At 42.9% G+C, this 19,842-nt stretch overlaps 1 protein-coding gene across 1 annotated transcript in view; it reads right to left on the bottom strand.

The window, feature by feature from the left end:
• Positions 1–663: 663 nt before the first annotated feature.
• The window catches only part of LOC126249485 (cocaine esterase), a 128,640-nt gene continuing 109,461 nt past the window's right edge, over positions 664–19,842 (bottom strand). The window contains exons 3-4 of the mRNA XM_049951138.1: positions 2,850–3,362; positions 664–1,467 (exon numbers count right to left, since the gene is read on the bottom strand). Of these exons, the coding sequence (XP_049807095.1) occupies positions 664–1,467; positions 2,850–3,362 (1,317 nt within the window). The remainder of the gene's footprint in view (positions 1,468–2,849; positions 3,363–19,842) is intronic.

Below are 19,842 nucleotides of genomic sequence, written 5' to 3'. Positions count from 1 at the left end.
ATGTGCATAGTGCCAGAACAGACTTTCACAGTTAATTTAATTTGTAGTTATACCCTATAGGTACAGTTTAAAATAACTTGCACTCTCTGTTCAACTACATATAAGCATAAACAGGATGGGACAATGCTGGAACGACATAAAATTTGCTTTGATTCTAGACATACTGCTGTATATTACGTTAAATTTTATTATTTGTTTGCGACTTTGATACAGCGTAAAGTTATATGTTTTACGTTCAGGTAGGACATTACTGAAGAAGTAAGATTAAATTACATTATTCTTGGTTTGGAATACACTGTGTTTACTGTTTGAAAGTATTTCAGATTGTGTAACTGTGCTGCATTGGAACTCAAATTCTGGCACTTGTCAAAGCTAAAGTGAAAGTTTGAGTCAGTCTGTGAGGTGCACATGGTTCAGTATGATGGGAACTGCTCAGAAAACTCAGGAGCCTAGAGCGAAGTCTCATTTTAGCACACAGTTTGGTCTTAATGGATAAAAATAATTGAAATTTATAATTCCAGGGATAACTGAGCAAAACATTTCCAGCTAGGGTTAATTGTACAGATAACAATACACTTATTTCTTATTAACACAGTTCTTTCTTTATTTTTGAGAAATTATTCACTTGATACATACATTTTACATTTCATATTTTTGTATGTTTTATCTCATGACTAAATATGATATCCCAACTAGTAGAAGTTTAATTTTATTTGGAATGATATTTTCATGAAACTTAGTCGCAGTGTTGTTGAAGATACAGCACTGTGTAGCAGCCTGCACTACTACAGGATAATAATTATTCCAGAATTCAAAACCTTTGTAGTCAATGTTCGTTCCATCACTCATGTTAAAGAAACGATCTAGAATCATCACACCAGGTTTTTCTTCAGTAAAAGCTTCCCACTTAATGTTGAGCGTATTTTGTATAGGATTAGAATTCTTTGCAAAATTTGTCCAGAGGTTCATTACTACATCAGATATTTTACGATCACCTCCATACCACACTATTGAAGATGCAAGGTTGGGCCAGTATGGCATTCCCCATACGAAAGGAAGATCAAATCTGTGTGGTACCTTAACCCACTCTTTAATTGGCACCAAACTGTGTTTTGGTTTATAATCAAATCTGTAGAAATATGTTGATCCTACTTTGCTGAGTTTTAATGCTTGTAAATATGCACCTGCCCCATAATTTCTTTCAGTCATTAAATCCATGTATCGATCCCTTAGAAGTGTTGTGTCTGAGGTTTGTGGATATGGTCTGTAAAAAAATGAAACAGACTCAATTATGTATTGGTCATTTATTACACAGGTCTCATTGTTGTTACTTTCACTTGATTCCTGCTGAACCATGTCTGATAGGAATGAATAAAACCGTTCTTGAGTTAAACCCTTATCCATTTCCTCAATATCTGAATGAAGCAGTGCATCTTCCATGTTGGTGTATCCAGTCATAAAGTCAACCTGAAAAGGTTATTGTACACTTTAGTATATCATTTGTGAATTCATAAGTCATTGTTACTAAAGTTTCTACATTTATGATGATGTGAAAAATAGTATGATTTCTTCAATTTCAGACGTGTGTCACTTAGTTCATTATAGCATTACTTCATCTCATAAAGTATAATGAAGTGATTTATATAACAATGTCTCTAAGGAAATCACTGACAGTAACATAATTAAATTAGCTTCAGAATACTGTGTGCCATAGTATCATAATAGAAGTGAAACCATTATATGACTACCAAAAATTCTCAGCAGTATCGATGTTAGAATGTATCAGACAGACCTATGTTCTGAGATGCACAACTGGTAGTATTTAAGTCATTGTATAATTGGTTATGAGGTTTACATCCATACTATCGGTAGAATGTAGTGATACAAAGTACTGTGGTAGAAGTATGAGGCCCAGTTGAATGGTTTGATCCCAGACACATAAAAACATATCTTACTTAAAAGTTTTTCATTTTCATCAGGATCTTGCTAATCTTCAATGCTGTTTAACCAGACTTAATCCTGTGCTTAGAGGGCACACTTGGAGGTCATCGAGATAAAAACATCCTTTTATAAGATATCGAACCTTGCACAGGAAAATCGGACGCTAATCTAGTGAGAGTTGTTGAGGGAAGTAAACTTACACAGGAATTTGTGCCAGCCTAATGAAATTCAACAAAAACTCTATCTGCTTTAATGAACTATTTCTTTAAGTCCATTCAGAAGTTTTGTGTTGTTATTCCTTCTCTCTCTCTCTCTCTGTTTCTCTCTGATTCTCTCTCTTTGTCTCTGGTTTGTGTGTGTGTGTGTGTTTTAGAGAGAGAGAAAGAGAGAGAGAGAGAGAGAGAGAGAGAGAGAGAGAGAGGAGGGGAGAGGGGGCGAGGAGGACAGGATAACCAGTCATGAGCGTTGTGCTGGCATCACAAGTAAATGATAGCGATAAACCCGCCTCCTGAAGATTTTGCATTTGTATTTTTTCTGATGACGTCATAATTCACCCTGAAACCCACAATTGCAAAATGAAAACGTTTGAAAGGTCAGTTATAAATTGTATAACTCCCCACGAGAAAGATCTCACTTTAAAGTGACAGGCTACCAATATTTCTGTGTTATGGAACTAACCTCTCAAATGGTCCTCGTCATATGACAGTATACGATTTGAATATTACTGGCAGTGGATAACACTTGAGAGTGTGTGCGTTGGAGGTCTGACGATATATTTAACATTTAGTTTTACGATTCATGTGTTTTTTGTTTCAGAATATGGTAAAAGTCTGAAATTATAATATTTATCACGATATATGGAAATCTTGATTTTAAATTTACAATCTTTCGCGGAAATATGTAAATACCTGTTTAAATTGTCCATCTTCAAGAAGTTCCTTTGGTTCCTTTGGCAAGAAGGCTGTACTTGCATTTGCGTCTGCATCGACCACTGGCCCCCACTGAAACAAACTGGCATGTGCAGCAAGTGGTGACGTCGGGGCATTTCTTAAGCACGGCAGTAGGTCTGAACGGGAAGCAGACCGGCAGGCGAATCTCTCTGCCAGAGATTCCAGGACCTCCTGTGTTTTACTCCTCGTTACCGCCGTCGGCACTAAGGCATTTCCACTCATAGCAATTGCACGTGCGAATTTCCCAGAAGACAGTGGAGAGATTGTGTGAAGTCCTACGCTTATTCCTCCAGCACCGTGGCCAAAGATGCACACATCGCTTGCAGATCCACCAAATGCCGATATTTTTCCTTTCACCCAGTCGAGGGCTGCAACTTGATCGTGAAGACCATAATTCCCTGGTGACAGTCCGTTGCCGAGTGCCAAGAAGCCGAAGATGTTCAGACGATACGCTGCAGTTACAATTATCACCTGTCGGAAGAAATTACCTAATTAGACATGGATATAGAGTGTATAAGCAAAACGTTTCGCTCCAGCATCATTTTAAGTAAGAAAAAGTATTACGTAAAACAGAGGAGATGTGGTGGTGGCGTGCTACATTATTTCAAAAATTAAATGAAAGTGTACTTCATAAGACGTGAGGCTATTAGTTATCGGTAATGTGCAGTTAAGTTGTATTTTTGGGAAGCGCAACAATAATAATAAGTATTTTTAAGCAGAATACCCTTAGGTTTATTAAACCTTACACACTGCTACAAAACGTTTTAGAAAGAGTATCAAAGGCTGGAACTACTGTATCTTGCGTGTTTATGAACTTCCTTCAGACAGCAGGCACTTTTTTTTAACATGCTCAGTTTCATTTATATTGTTGGTCATAAATTGTTAGTTCTTCGTTACTGTAGCCTACACTCCTAAAATGTCACTTTCCTGTGACATTACATAACAGGCAATGAGATGTCAGTAAAAAAGGATTTCAGATTCAGTTTTAATATTATTGTGACTTAGGAACTAGATATTTGTATGCAGATATTTGTATCTGCATAATGTACATGGGAGAAAGGAAGATTAGGGATTAACGTTATGCCGACAACGAGGTCATCAGAGTCGAATAACAACGGGGACTGGGAGAGGATTGGGAAGGAAGTAAGTCGAACCGTTGCAAACGAATGACACCGAAATTTACCTTAAGCCAGGGTTTTCCAAACTGTGTTCCACAGAAAACTGGTGTTCAGCGGGAAGTGAATAGGTGCTATCAACAACATGGCGGTTTTTGACATTTTGAAGATAGTAATTATTTTTAAAATTTTATTCCGAGTTCTGTGCTGTTACTTACGACTTACAACTGCGGTAATAAATAAAAAAGTCCGCAGCTCGTGGTCGTGCGGTAGCGTTCTCGCTTCCCACGCCCGGGTTCCCGCGTTCGATTCCCGGCGGGGTCAGGGATTTTCTCTGCCTCGTGATGACTGGGTGTTGTGTGATGTCCTTAGGTTAGTTAGGTTTAAGTAGTTCTAAGTTCTAGGGGACTGATGACCATAGATGTTAAGTCCCATAGTGCTCAGAGCCATTTGAACCATTTTGAATAAATTAAATAAAATTTTTGGTAACCTTCAAAATAAACAAGGTATCCCGTCAGCGTACCAGGATTCTCAGGGTGTTCCGCCAGAGGAAAAGTTTGGGAGCCCCTGTGTTAAGCGATTTGGGTAAAAGTGTCGAACACATTTTGGCTGCTTACGGTAGCTGACATTGCGTGAATGCTTTGCGGATACGATGCGTCTAGGTCCTATTGAGGACGTGTGGGATGCCAACTTGTAAGATATGTATCCCTCACACTCACCATCAGACAACGTCTGTGAATTACATGAAATGTGTTCACAGTTGCGAATATGGGCAACCATGAGTTGCATAATGGAATGACGACAATGAAACTTTGTACGGAACCGGGACTCGAAACCGGATTTCCCACTTATAGCGAGCGGTCACCTTATATATATATATATATATATATATATATATATATATATATATATATATATATAATGGATGTACGAGTACAGATTGTAGACACATGATTGAAGACATATGGGAGTTTGTGTATGAGTGTGAGTCGTCCTTCGGTAGCCTCATGGTAAGGTGACCGCTCGCTATAAGTGGGAAATCCGGTTTCGAGTCCCAGTTCCGCACAAAGTTTCATTGTCGTCATTCCATTATACAACTCATGGTTGCCCATATTCGCGACTGTGAACACATTTCATGTAACTCACAGACGTTGTCTGATGGTGAGAGTGAGGGATGCATATCTTACTAATTAAATCAATATATATATATATATATATATATATATATATATATATATATATCCCTGTACAGGGGAGTCATTTTATTTGAAAGTCGCTTTCCCAGAGTCGGCGGATAAATACGATACTACAGTGCCTGCGTTATTCCAAATTACGATGCAGTGTTCCTTCGGACATGCATGCGTATCATTTCCTGTAACATTTTTTTTATAAAAAATAGATTCATTCTGGCTTGCTTTTTCCATGATTTCCTGTGTTTAATTGCTGGCTTTCTTCCAAACTTCAGAGTTGACTTTCATAACAGAATCGCTGGTGAGTGCCTCAACTGCAGGCAGCATAATTTTTTAAATGTTTACGACAATGTAGCTATATATTTGGGTGAAGTGGTGGTTACAAGGTGGCCACCCGATGACTATATGCCTATATCGTTTTGCAAGCTTGTCGATTTCATATATTTGGAACTGTGGTTTTTGGAGAGATGTGAACTCCATATGCTCAAACTTTTTAAATCTCTCATATACTTTGTCATTTCGATGCTGAAGCTAATCATGCCCTCCTTTTGCTTTGCCACAGTAGGCATGTCGTCAACAACAGAATGGTTGGTGTCATCAGTAGTGGGTTGAAGCACTTTGGCCGCACAGACTGGCCGCGCAGTTAGAGGCGACATATCACTGATTGCGCGGTCCCTCTCGCCGGAGGTACGAGTCCTTTCTCGGGCACGGGTGTGTGTGTGTTGTTCTTAGCATAAGTTAGTTTAAGTAGTGCGTTAGTCTAGGGACCGATGACCTCAGCAGTTTGGTCCCTTAGGAATTCACACACATTTGAACATTTGACGCACTTTATTTATACAGATTGCATACCTTCAGGGTATACCTTATCCCCCTCCCCCAACAATATATTGTTATGCTAATTAGCCGGCCGCGGTGGCCGTGCGATTCTAGGCGCTGCAGTCTGGAACCGCGGGACTGCTACGGTCGCAGGTTCGAATCCTGCCACGGGCATGGATGTGTGTGATGTCCTTAGGTTAGTTAGGTTTAAGTAGTTCTAAGTTCTAGGGGACTGATGACCTAAGATGTTAAGTCCCATAGTGCTCAGAGCCATTTGAACCATTTTTTTGTTATGCTAATTGATTTTCACACCTTACAGATACCTATTGTTATGCTAATTGATTATGACGCCTGGGGATAATTCATCTTACTGAGAAGCCCCCACTCTCCCCCTCCTTCTCTTCCCCCTTCCCCTCCCCCACTGCTCAGGAAAAGAGCATTGCACTGCCCTCCCCTCCACAGTTTAGTTCTGAGCCACCTTTTCCCCTCCTGGAAAATCATCCAGCCCTCCCTTCACCTCTCCCATCACCATCCATAACTTCCCAACAACCAGTTCCCTCCCACCACTTGTGAACTGATGGGAAAAAGATTCAGTCTATGCTGAGCTGCTGGAGAGGAAGAATCTCACGACATGACATTCAAATCAATAACAATTATGTTGCTGAGAATATACTGTTTATTTACAAACTTCCATTAATATATTCTCTGTTTCATCGGTTTGTGGAGGACATGATGTCTGACCCCGCCACCTTCCTCCATCTGTGAAGTGGCAGGAAAAAGGCTGGAGAGGAAGGCGCTGTCTTTATTTTTGGCAGGAAATGTGCTCAATTGACTGGATGTTGTGTTGGACAGATAGGAAAGAATGGCTCTGAGCACTATGGGACTTAACATCTGAGGTCATCAGTCCACTAGAACTTAGAACTACTTAAACCTAACTAACCTAAGGACATCACACACATCCATGCTCGAGGCAGGATTCGAACCTGCGACCGTAGCGGTCGCGCAGTTCGAGACTGAAGCGCCTATAACCGCTCGGCCACACCGGCCGGCGACTGATAGGAGTTTAATATGTGTGTTACTCATAAGCATACAGCTGAGGATTGTGTCCATAGCTTCCTACATGAGGAATGGAAGGAGGTGATAATCCACAAATGCAGGGGCAATACTTTTCAGCAAATAATGGTGATGCAGCAATATGGGCTGACGATGCATTTCTCAACTCATGTTATCTATTGCCCGTGCTGGAGCTATTTGTGTTTACTGAAATGAGCAGTCAGTCCACGAAAAACATCGGTGAAATGGTCATACAACGAAACAAGATATCGCGAGAAAAACATCAATGAAACTGCTCTAATCACATAGTCGAAAAAGTCGCCTATATCTCGGAAAACGCTTTGTAATGTCTTGATTGTAACGGTATATTACGAGAAAAGCTACGAGCTACCCATACAAAAATTTTGAAGAAGAAGGAAGCACTTGTTCTTGGCGGGAAATAGTCCATTTTCTCTACCAAATCAAATTAATTGTCTAACAATTTACAGGAGTCAAATAGATCGCTTTAAACACTCACCACCATTTTATGAGGATTCTTCTTTGTCATCAAGCATATTTTCAAGTCTGAGAACCATATATACATTTTGCACATCAAGTAATTAAATTTCTCGCATAAAGAGATCATAGCACTAAACAAATCCAAGATCGTCTATGTACCGACGTTTGAGAACACAAGAACCCTCCTTCATGTGCTATCCATAGTCCATGCACCACCAAGCACCGGTGCTGCCAACTGGCATACTGGTCAGTTCAGTATTCAGCCGTCTAGAGGGCGCCACAAGTGCCGCCGCTCAATCAGCCAGCTGCCGCAGGGCGGCGGCTCCCTTTGATCTCACATTCCAGCGGCCACAGAAATGAGTATCCTCTGATGTTCGATATTAGGGAAATCATATATGCCCTCTGTCAAGTTGTTACTTCCTGTTGTAACACCTGCACAAAATATGGTTCAAATGGCTCTGAGCACTATGGGACTGAACTTTTGAGGTCATAAGTCCCCTAGAACTTAGAACTACTTAAACCTAACTAACCTAAGGACATCACACACATCCATGCCCGAGGCAGGATTCGAACCTGCGACCGTAGCGGTTACGCGGTTCCAGACTGCAGAGCCTACAACCGCTCGGCCACTCCGGCCGGCTAACACCTGCACCTGAGACCTGTACGCCAAGGTGTTTCCCCCCCCCTTCCCCCCTCCAGTTCCCCCATCACCCTCTTGTCAACTGACAAGAAAAAGGCTCAGTTTGTTCTAACCTACTGTAGAGAAAGGATGCACGATATTCATTTAAATTTTTTTTTCAGGGTGTTATTTTGCTGCATTATCCTACAGTGCACCCACAGTCCGCCACCTTCCCTCCCTCTCCCAATTTCAGCCGCCCCTGTCATCCCACGTGTGAGAGTGTATGTTCACATTGCTGTGTGCCCTAGTCCACAATACCATTCGAAATTGGACGGAAAGTGTTACACAGCCGCTCCCAGGCCTACAGTTGTGGCGGTTCTCGGGCATGAATGTGCTTGCCCGACAAAGACTCACAATGTGCCGAGTTATTATTGACGGTAATAATCTCTGGAAGCCTTACACAACACAAATCGGTCCTTCCACTGTTTTCTCCAGACGGCTTGATTTGCAAAACGTATATGTGATTCTCAAACGTTGCAAATATGCTTTATTACAAAGAAGAATCATCGTAAGATGGCGGTGAGTGTTTTAAGCGATCTATTTGACTCCTGTAAATTGTTAAATAATTAGTTTGATTGGGTCGCGAAAATGGACTATTTCATGCCAAGAACATGCTCTTTCTTCTTCTTCAGAATTTTAGTATGTGTAGTTCAAAGTTTTTGTCGTAACATTTCATTATGATCAAGCCATTTACAAAGCGTTTTTCGAGGTAGAGGCAACATTCTGGACTGTGTGATTAGGGCAGTTTCATTGATGTTTCTCTCGCGATATCTTATTTTGTTGTGTGACCATTTCACCGATGTTTTCCGTGGACCGACTGGCCATTTCAATAAACACAAACAGCTCCATCACAGGCAATAGATAACATGAGTTGAGAAATGCATCGTCAGCCCATATTGCTGCATCACCATTATTTGCTGAAAAGTATTGCCCCTGCATTTGTGGATTATCACCTCCTTCCACTCCTCATGTAGGAAGCTGTGGACACAATCCTCAGCTGTATGCTTACGAGTAATACACATATTAAACTCCTATCTGTCCAACACAACATCCAGACAATTGAGCACATTTGATGCCAAAAATAAAAACAGCACCTTCCTCTCCAGCCTTTTTGCTGCCAATTCACAGATAGGGGCAGACATCCTGTCCTCCACAAACCGATGAAACAGAGAATATATTAATGGAAGTTTATAAATAAACAGTATATTCTCAGCAACGTAATTGTTATTGATTTGAATGTCATGTCACGAGATTCTTTCTCTCCAGCACGTCAGCACAGACTGTGTCTTTTTCCCGCCAATTCAGAAGTGGCGGGAAGGGAAGGGAAGTGGGGGAGGGGAGGGTGGTGGTGGGAAAGGTGGGGAATTTTCCAGGAGGGGGAAAGGTAGCTTAGAACTAAACTGTGGAGGGGATGGGGTGACAATCCCTTTTCCCACGTGATTGGGGGAGGATGAGGATGAGGATGAGGAGGAGGAGGAGGAGGAGGAGCGGGAGGGGGAGCACTGGGGGGTTTCTCAGAAGGATAGATTATCCTCAGGGATAATAAATCAATTAGCATAACAACAGGTATCCCCAAGGGGCCATAAATCAATTAGCATAACGATAGGTTGAGGGGGAGGGGGATAATTTTTCCCTGAAAGTATGTTTGCCCACACAAACAAAATGCACTAGTACTCCCTTATTCCGCTTCTACCATTATGAGGGATAATTATTTTTGGCAGTGTAGCAACATACCATGGAAACCATTTCTCTTACATGACTTCATACAGCAATCCGCCTGCCAAGACAGCAATGTTGAACATTTCTAATGAATAACATTTGTCGCACGAGATTAGCCGAGCGGTCTAGGGCGCTGCAGTCATGGACTGTGTGGCTGGTCCTGGCGGAGGTTCGAGTCCTCCCTCAGGCATGGGTGTGTGGCCTTAGCAGTTGAGTCCCATAAGATTTCGAAAAAAAAGAAACCATTTGATGAACTGGCTGCTGACAGTGTTAAGCAACGCACAACACACAACAAACACTAGCAATAACAGATAAAATATTAACCTCAGAACTGTAAGGAATGAAAAGAAGCAAATTCTCAGTGCGCAATGAACCATCTCGTGGGACCGCAAGCTGCCTGAAAGTGCAGCATACCATCAGCTGGGAATGTTGTAGTGAAGTAAGTGAAGGCCTGTCACCTGCGGCTATAGCTCTTGTGGGATTTGGTTGAATGTGTGCCATGCCTCCCTTACAACTTCCTTCATAGCTGCCAACTCTAAAGTAATTTTGAACAGACTATAGGTAGCCATCTGTAATTGAATCGCTTGCAGGTGCACTTACCGGCAATGCAGGATGAGTTTAGGCAGCGCAGTGCTTCTTCTCCTTAATTCTTGTTCTAATAATTTAGTAACATAATTTGATAAAACTGATCATAGAGACATTAGTAAATCATGGGTTGGTAACATTTGTCTACTGGTATTCTCTATTAATTTTTCTGGATGCAGTACGCACGGTAGAGTAGTACTCAGCGAAACATGGCATACAAAGAAAATTTCAATTTCAGCCGTTTCTAGTAGTTTTTCTTCATGTTTGTGTCCATATACACTCCTGGAAATGGAAAAAAGAACACATTGACACCGGTGTCTCAGACCCACCATACTTGCTCCGGACACTGCGAGAGGGCTGTACAAGCAATGATCACATGCACGGCACAGCGGACACACCAGGAACCGCGGTGTTGGCCGTCGAATGGCGCTAGCTGCGCAGCATTTGTGCACCGCCGCCGTCAGTGTCAGCCAGTTTGCCGTGGCATACGGAGCTCCATCGCAGTCTTTAACACTGGTAGCATGCCGCGACAGCGTGGACGTGAACCGTATGTGCAGTTGACGGACTTTGAGCGAGGGCGTATAGTGGGCATGCGGGAGGCCGGGTGGACGTACCGCCGAATTGCTCAACACGTGGGGCGTGAGGTCTCCACAGTACATCGATGTTGTCGCCAGTGGTCGGCGGAAGGTGCACGTGCCCATCGACCTGGGACCGGACCGCAGCGACGCACGGATGCACGCCAAGACCGTAGGATCCTACGCAGTGCCGTAGGGGACCGCACCGCCACTTCCCAGCAAATTAGGGACACTTTTGCTCCTGGGGTATCGGCGAGGACCATTCGCAACCGTCTCCATGAAGCTGGGCTACGGTCCCGCACACCGTTAGGCCGTCTTCCGCTCACGCCCCAACATCGTGCAGCCCGCCTCCAGTGGTGTCGCGACAGGCGTGAATGGAGAGACGAATGGAGACGTGTCGTCTTCAGCGATGAGAGTCGCTTCTGCCTTGGTGCCAATGATGGTCGTATGCGTGTTTGGCGCCGTGCAGGTGAGCGCCACAATCAGGACTGCATACGACCGAGGCACACAGGGCCGACACCCGGCATCATGGTGTGGGGAGCGATCTCCTACACTGGCCGTACACCACTGGTGATCGTCGAGGGGACACTGAATAGTGCACGGTACATCCAAACCGTCATCGAACCCATCGTTCTACCATTCCTAGACCGGCAAGGGAACTTGCTGTTCCAACAGGACAATGCACGTCCGCATGTATCCCGTGCCACCCAACGTGCTCTAGAAGGTGTAAGTCAACTACCCTGGCCAGCAAGATCTCCGGATCTGTCTACCATTGAGCATGTTTGGGACTGGATGAAGCGTCGTCTCACGCGGTCTGCACGTCCAGCACGAACGCTGGTCCAACTGAGGCGCCAGTTGGAAATGGCATGGCAAGCCGTTCCACAGGACTGCATCCAGCATCTCTACGATCGTCTCCATGGGAGAATAGCAGCCTGCATTGCTGCAAAAGGTGGATATACACTGTACTAGTGCCGACATTGTGCATGCTCTGTTGCCTGTGTCTATGTGCCTGTGGTTCTGTCAGTGTGATCATGTGATGTATCTGACCCCAGGAATGTGTCAATAAAGTTTCCCCTTCCTGGGACAATGAATTCACGGTGTTCTTATTTCAATTTCCAGGAGTGTATCTTGACCCTGGGCAGAGACATCATTGTCTGTAATGGTGGATAGTTTGGTGAGCTGTATTATTCTTAATGCGTTATTCTTTTTGACGGTCAGAAATCATGATTAAAGAAAATATTCTCTTTTTACACACACTGTTTCCTGTATGTAGACTGAATGACCACGCCAGCCGCTCACTTACTGCTGAACTAAAACATCCAAGAACGCTAGATGACCATACCTCTACAACTAAGCCGGCCGGTGTGGCCGAGCGGTTCTAGGCGCTTCAGTCTGGAACCGCGCTGCTGCTACGATCGCAGGTTCCAATCCTGCCTCGGGCATGGATGTGTGTGATGTCCTTAGGTTAGTTAGGTTTAAGTAGTTCTAAGTTCTACGGGACTGATGACCTCAGATGTTAGTCCCATAGTGCTCAGAGCCATTTGAACCATTTCTCCAACTAAATAGTAAATTTATCGTTTGGTTGGACACCACTCATATGGACGATTGATTTGATGAAGTGCACTTTCACTGTGAGGCCATATCAGGAATATGTCATCAATGTACTGTAGGAATCAAGACGGATACAACGTCACAGAAATCAATGTTTGCTCCTCAGGTGCTCCATGTATAAATTTGAATAAACTGCTCAAGCTTTTGATGGCTGTCTGCACCATCATTATTGGGAGTAAAAACCGTCGATTGCTTGAGCTGGCACAGTGTTCCACTTATATAAGCAAGACTGCAGAGCCTGGAACCCTCCGGCGAGGGATGAAGCGATGCATGCAGTGAAGGCGAGTTGAGGAGCTCACAGCAACTCTGACTTGTTGCATGAGCGATGACATCAGGTGGGGCGAGGGGCGAGCGCTGCTACCCTACGAGCGTCACGCACCTGTCTTTGCTTTTGTTCGATATCCAAAGCTCCCTCAAACATGCCTTGCTAAATGTGTACCCCTGTTCGCGGCTAAAACTGTTACTATTTATTCTATATTCGGCCACAACCTTTAATCCCAATGTGAGGATGCACGAGCCCAGTCCTCAACTTTTCAAATTGTATTTTATGTCCGATTTCCAGGCAGCGTTCAGCTACAGTGGACTTCTCAAGCTCCCTTTGTATAACTTTTTCGCAGTACAATTCTCAGTACCAATGCTAACTGTTTGACCTATATAGATCCTGCCGCATTTGCAGAAGATGGTGCTGTGCACACCAGGTACTCAAAGAACTACGTCATCCTTAACTGGGCATAATATATCTCACGTCTTGGAGAGGGGAACTGGAACACTGGTCTCAGTCCACGACTCAGCAGCACTCTGCTGCTCGCTGCTCCACAGAAACTCAGAAATGCAGCCAGCTTGATCTCTTATGACGATTCACAAGGCGTTCTTCGTTGATGGCACTTTCAGCGTTTGCAGTGTCTCCCTTGATCTAATCCTTCTCTCTGAACATGCGTCTCAAATGCTGCAATTCAGACTGTAGGTGATTGTCTTCAGAAATATTCTATGCCCTGTGAACTTATGTGTTCAGGACCGCTTTCCTGTGTATGGGGTGGCTGAAACTACTGACGTTCAAGTGCTGGTCAGCGCGCATTGGTTTCCTGTACAGTGAATGAACATACCGGCTGCCTGCCTACTGCTCAATTAAAACATTCAAGAACGTTATATGACCATCCCTCTACAACTCAATACTAAAATTTAATGTTCGATTGGACAGTATTCACGTAATCGATGAACTGCTGCAGTGCGCTTCCACTGTGAGGCCATATAAGGAAGGTGTCATCAGTGTACTGTAGAAAGCAAGATGGATACAACCTCACAGAATTCAAAGCCTGCTCCTCAAGTGCTCCATATATAAATTCGGGACAGACAGAGACAGTGGAGATCCCATCGCTGTTCCATCTGTCATCTTATAATATTCGCCACAGTACAAGAAGTACGTTGTCATTAAGGACGTGACGGAACAGTTTGACGGTCCCCAGCGGAAACCGTTGGGTCAAATTTCCATCGTGTCTTACACCGATACTCTTGTAAAAAGTGACACCATATCTAAACTAATCATGATTTCATTGTGACCTATCTTCATTTGCTTGAGTATCTCAACAGAAGCTTGCGCATTAACAATGTGGTGTTCATGGTGTCCTAGTTTGAGTGCTAATAGCCTTGATAGCTGTATGCCATTCTGTAAGTGGGCGAACTGATTGGATTAACAGTGGTCTAAGAGGGATGTTTCGTAGTGTCTTTTCGGCAATCAATTAAAGCCCGGGAGGTCTGAAGACGCTCGGCGTAAATATTTTTTCACCATTTCGTCTGGCATTCCAGTCTTTCAGAAACTTCTCTCTCTTTCTGACGATGGCCTGAGTTGGACTGTGACGAAGCTAGGTGCTACATTTATCAGACAGAGTGTGATACATACTGGAAGCTTAGTCATGGTCCAAGACAGGTGAGCTTCAGGAAGACAGGTAAGATATTCCAATAGCCTTGTATGAAAGACGACGTTGTGAAGAAGTTAATGCCATGTGCTGCCACACCGCCCAGGCTTTATGGATTATTTGCTTGATAATTGTAGGCAGGAACAGGAGTTTCAAATGCGGTGCCAGCACATCACACAACCAGACATCATCAGTCCTGTGGTGGACCAGAACTGCTGAGAACAACCCAACTTGCCTTCCACATGTGCATCACTTTGTCGAAGTCTGGAAGTTTCCAGATGCTACAGGCACACCTATATAAATGAAGCACTGTGCCAGTCCCAGCAGTATGTACCTTTTACTCTCATGATAGTGGCACAGACAGTTGTAGAAAGTTAGAGTGTTTTATTCAAAGTGATGTAGTTTGTAAAGTGAGAATATTTTATTCCGGTATGCCACTGCAAAATAAATTAAAATTAATATCTATTTGTAAGAATAATATTTTCCATAAAATACACCTATGAAACTCTTGTATGCAGTACACCGCAGTGGCGGAGTAGTTCCAGTTCTACCTCAAAGAGTGCCTTGTTCTCAAAAAAGGAAAAAAAAATACTGGCCACTTAGCCTAGCCTCGTTATGTAAACAAGCAACAGTCCAGTAAGCCTGTACAGTATTTATTTAAGCTAATTTATGACTCTAAAGTAAACAAACTGCACACTTGTTTATGCAATTCTAATTTATGACAAGGTACTTTGGCCTTATCTTAATTACCATAATTTATGACCCACCTTCAAGATCCCCCACTTCTCCAGTCGAACTGGAAGACAAATAAATGGCAGGAAGCTACAATATTGGCAGGATTTGATCCCACCACCAGTCCCAGCTGTGGCTTACCCCATGACTCACCTGGGTATGGTATCCATCATCACGAAATGGAATTGTCATTTGTGCTCTGTATATTGGCCAATCTCCATGAAGTGTCAGCAGCAGCAATAGAGGTCGGTAGAAGAAGACTCTCACATTTAAATGTAAATATTATTAATACATCCATCTCTCACATTTCTCTTTATTATTAATTATATGTGTTTTCATTCATTATTTATTCCGCACCACAAGGAGCTCCCGATGATGCAGTGAAGCAACAACCGTCTGCACCATCACAGCAGCAGCACACAATTGGTCTACCTGATTTGTTGGCTCAGAAAACACAGCTACTGTTTCCGGATGTGGAATTTCCATTGTCTACCTCACTACAGTGTTGAACTGATGGATTACCTGACGTTGAATTTCTACCATCTGTACCACAGTAGCAGCAGTGGCACACAGACAATATATAGGAGCAACAGGACAGACAAGAACTCTTCTTCCCACACTCTGAGTTCCCACTATTACGATCGTCACCACCACTCATTGGGCTGTTACTGTAGCATAACTTGCCTATTAAAGTGAAGTCTGTAATATGCAATCTAAATGTGGGTGCGAGTAAACATGTGGTTGTGGGTATGTACTCTAATGATGAGTTCAGTGTAGAGGTAACCAAATGAAGTGACACTTATTTATTGGAAGATACGACCACTCCTTGACAGACTAAGAAATGCATTTCGAAATCATCCCCGACCAAATCATGCCTGTATACAGGGTGTTACAAAAAGGTACGGCCAAACTTTCAGGAAACATTCCTCACACAGAAAGAAAGAAAATATGTTATGTGGACATGTGTCCGGAAACGCTTACTTTCCATGTTAGAGCTCATTTTATTACTTCTCTTCAAATCACATTAATCATGGAATGGAAACACACAGCAACAGAATGTACCAGTGTGACTTCAAACACTTTGTTACAGGATATGTTCAAAATGTCGTCCGTTAGCGAGGATACATGCATCCACCCTCCGTCGCATGGAATCCCTGATGCGCTGATGCAGCCCTGGAGAATGGCGTATTGTATAACAGCCGTCCACAATACGAGCACGAAGAGTCTCTACATTTGGTACCGGGGTTGCGTAGACAAGAGCTTTCAAATGCCCCCATAAATGAAAGTCAAGAGAGTTGAGGTCAGGAGAGCGTGGAGGCCACGGAATTGGTCCGCCTCTACCAATCCATCGGTCACCGAATCTGTTGTTGAGAAGCGTACGAACACTTCGACTGAAATGTGTAGGAGCTCCATCGTGCATGAACCACATGTTGTGTCGTACTTGTAAAGGCACATGTTCTAGCAGCACAGGTAGAGTATCCCGTATGAAATCATGATAACGTGCTCCATTGAGCGTAGATGGAAGTACATGGGGCCCAATCAAGACATCACCAAAAATGTCTGCCCAAACGTTCACAGAAAATCTGTGTTGATGACGTGATTGCACAATTGCGTGCAGATTCTCGTCAGCCCACACATGTTGACTGTGAAAATTTACAGTTTGATCACGTTGGAATGAAGCCTCATCCGTAAAGAGAACATTTGCACTGAAATGAGGATTGACACATTGTTGGATGAACCATTCGCAGAAGTGTATCCGTGGAGGCCAATCAACTGCTGATAGTGCCTGCACACGGTGTACATGGTACGGAAACAACTGGTTCTCCCGTAGCACTCTCCATACAGTGACGTGGTCAACGTTACCTTGTACAGCAGCAACTTCTCTGACGCTGACATTAGGGTTATCGTCAACTGCACAAAGAATTGCCTCGTCCATTGCAGGTGTCCTCGTCGTTCTAGGTCTTCCCCAGTCGCGAGTCATAGGCTGGAATGTTCCGTGCTCCCTAAGATGCCGATCAATTGCTTCGAACGTCTTCCTGTCGGGACACCTTCGTTCTGGAAATCTTTCTCGATACAAACGTACCGCGCCACGGCTATTCCCCGTGCTAATCCATACATCAAATGGGCATCTGCCAACTCCACATTTGTAAACATTGCACTGACTGCAAAACCACGTTCGTGATGAACAATAACCTGTTGATGCTACGTACTGATGTGCTTGATGCTAGTACTGTAGAGAAATGAGTCGCATGTCAACAGAAGCACCGAAGTCAACATTACCTTCCTTCAATTGGGCCAACTGGCGGTGAATCGAGGAAGTACAGTACATACTGACGAAACTAAAATGAGCTCTAACATGGAAATTAAGCGTTTCCGGACACATGTCCACATAACGTCTTTTCTTTATTTGTGTGTGAGGAATGTTTCCTGAAAGTTTGGCCGTACCTTTTTGTAACACCCAGTAGATGAGTAGATGATACCGTTTAGAGGTCAAGTAAGAATAATACAGTATGTTAGGGGTAAACTTCTCCCAGTTGGCTGAAGAACTTTGTGCTAGCTACATCCAGCGGTATACCACATGACGTTTTGCTATATCAAGGAAAGGGTAAAGATATCACGTCTGGAAAAATTCCAGTACCTGACAACCTTGATATTGGAGGGCGTGTTTTTCTAAAGCTTTCATATTCCTTGCCACCTGAGTCACTAATATACACTGATAGATACTTTACATCTGTCCCCTTACTAGACAGTCTCCTAACTCATGGGCCAATCTCAGCAACTGGGACTACCATGGTTAATGGTCTTCCAAAGGCTATAAATTTCAAGAGAGATTTAGATTTGTAAAGGGAGGGCAGAGGTTCTTTTGATCAGGTTGTAAGGAGTGATGAAAAAATAGCTGCAATGAAATGGTTTGACAATAAACCTGTTTACGTTGCATCTTCTGCTTTTGGTGTTCATCCCACTGTTCAAATTCAACGTTTGTCAAAAAAAAATGTTTATGTCCAAATTCCTAGGCTAAATGCAGTTACCATATATAACAAATATGTGGATGGTGTGGATCTCCTGGATAGTGTAGTGGAAAATACCCAATGAGAAGCAGAGCTAAAAAAAGCACAGTACCCATGATCCGCCACTTCATAGATTTTGCTGTTGCAGCAGCTTGGTTAGAATATAGGCAAGCAACGCAAAGTAATAAATTTATGAGAGATGACATCATGCAATGTCAAGCTCTCAATCTTGATGTTGCACAAAATCTTATTTTCTGTGGTGTGCCAGAAAAAGAGCAAAGATCAGACTCGAGCAATGATGATGATGAGGGTGATGATGATGATGAAGGTCCACCAGCAAAACGAGCAAGAGTACCAAAAACTTTACCATCTTTGCCATTAAGGGTATCAAATGCTAAGCACATGCCTCAGATGATGAACAACATACAGAAAAGTAGGTGAAAATGCAGGTTAGAGGGTTGTAGAGGTCTAACGTTTGTACGATGTAGTACCAGTGAAACGTTTTACATATGAAAGAAATTGTTTTGCTCTTTTTCACAGGAAGTGAATTTCAACTTATGTTACGTTTCTCACACAAAAACTGGATTATTTTATATGTTAAGAATAATTTTGTTGTAACACTCAGATGTATTACTTTGTATTAACATAGACCGCAAGTATCACATATGATACCATCTGAAAAAATATATGTCAAAATGAAAATAAAATTTTCTCTGTATTTTGGCTTATTTATGACCTTATCGCTTTTGAATATCAGTTTCAATAAAATCAAACTTCGGACCAAGGGACTCTAGAGGTTATGTAGCCAATAAGCAACACTCATAACTTGCCAGAAATTTACCCCAGCACCCAGTTTAAGTTTGGCACACATTTCTTTATCAACGCAAATGTTGCAATAAGTTACCCTAATCCAACACCCCTCCATCCACGTACATGATTTGCTTCATTATTCAATAACTCAATCTGTAGCATGGCATGGTGCGACTTCTTTATTTTCTGCATATGCATGACCATTCTCTTTGCTAGTCGTATCCTACATATAAATTCCCTTATCACTGTGTGCTAGTAGCTTCTCCAGCTTTGTTTCTGGCTCACTGTGGTTGTTGATGGAATGTGCAATTCTATCAGTAGCTTGTCGAGATTTCTACCATTACTACCTGTGATGCGCATGCTACAAGACATACAGTATTATGCTACTGCGGTTCTTTAGCATCGACCCAGCTGTTGTGCAATGAAGGGAGGCCAAGTCATTTGACCAAGATATTGTTCCCCTGTCATGAACTCTATGAGAAGCATGCGTGATTCAATGCTTGTCTGTAATTCTTCTGTGTAAAAACTAACGATTTCATAGCCACTATCATCCTTATGATGTAAGCTCTAGGGTTTGTTCATTGCACTTTGGAAACTTCAAATATCTCACAAGGGGAGGCCGCCAATTGTGAAATTCAGATTCGATT

Source organism: Schistocerca nitens, chromosome 3 (genome assembly GCF_023898315.1).
Source record: "Schistocerca nitens isolate TAMUIC-IGC-003100 chromosome 3, iqSchNite1.1, whole genome shotgun sequence".
Taxonomy (NCBI): Eukaryota; Metazoa; Arthropoda; class Insecta; order Orthoptera; family Acrididae; genus Schistocerca; species Schistocerca nitens.
This window is presented reverse-complemented; position numbering and strand designations above follow the sequence as displayed.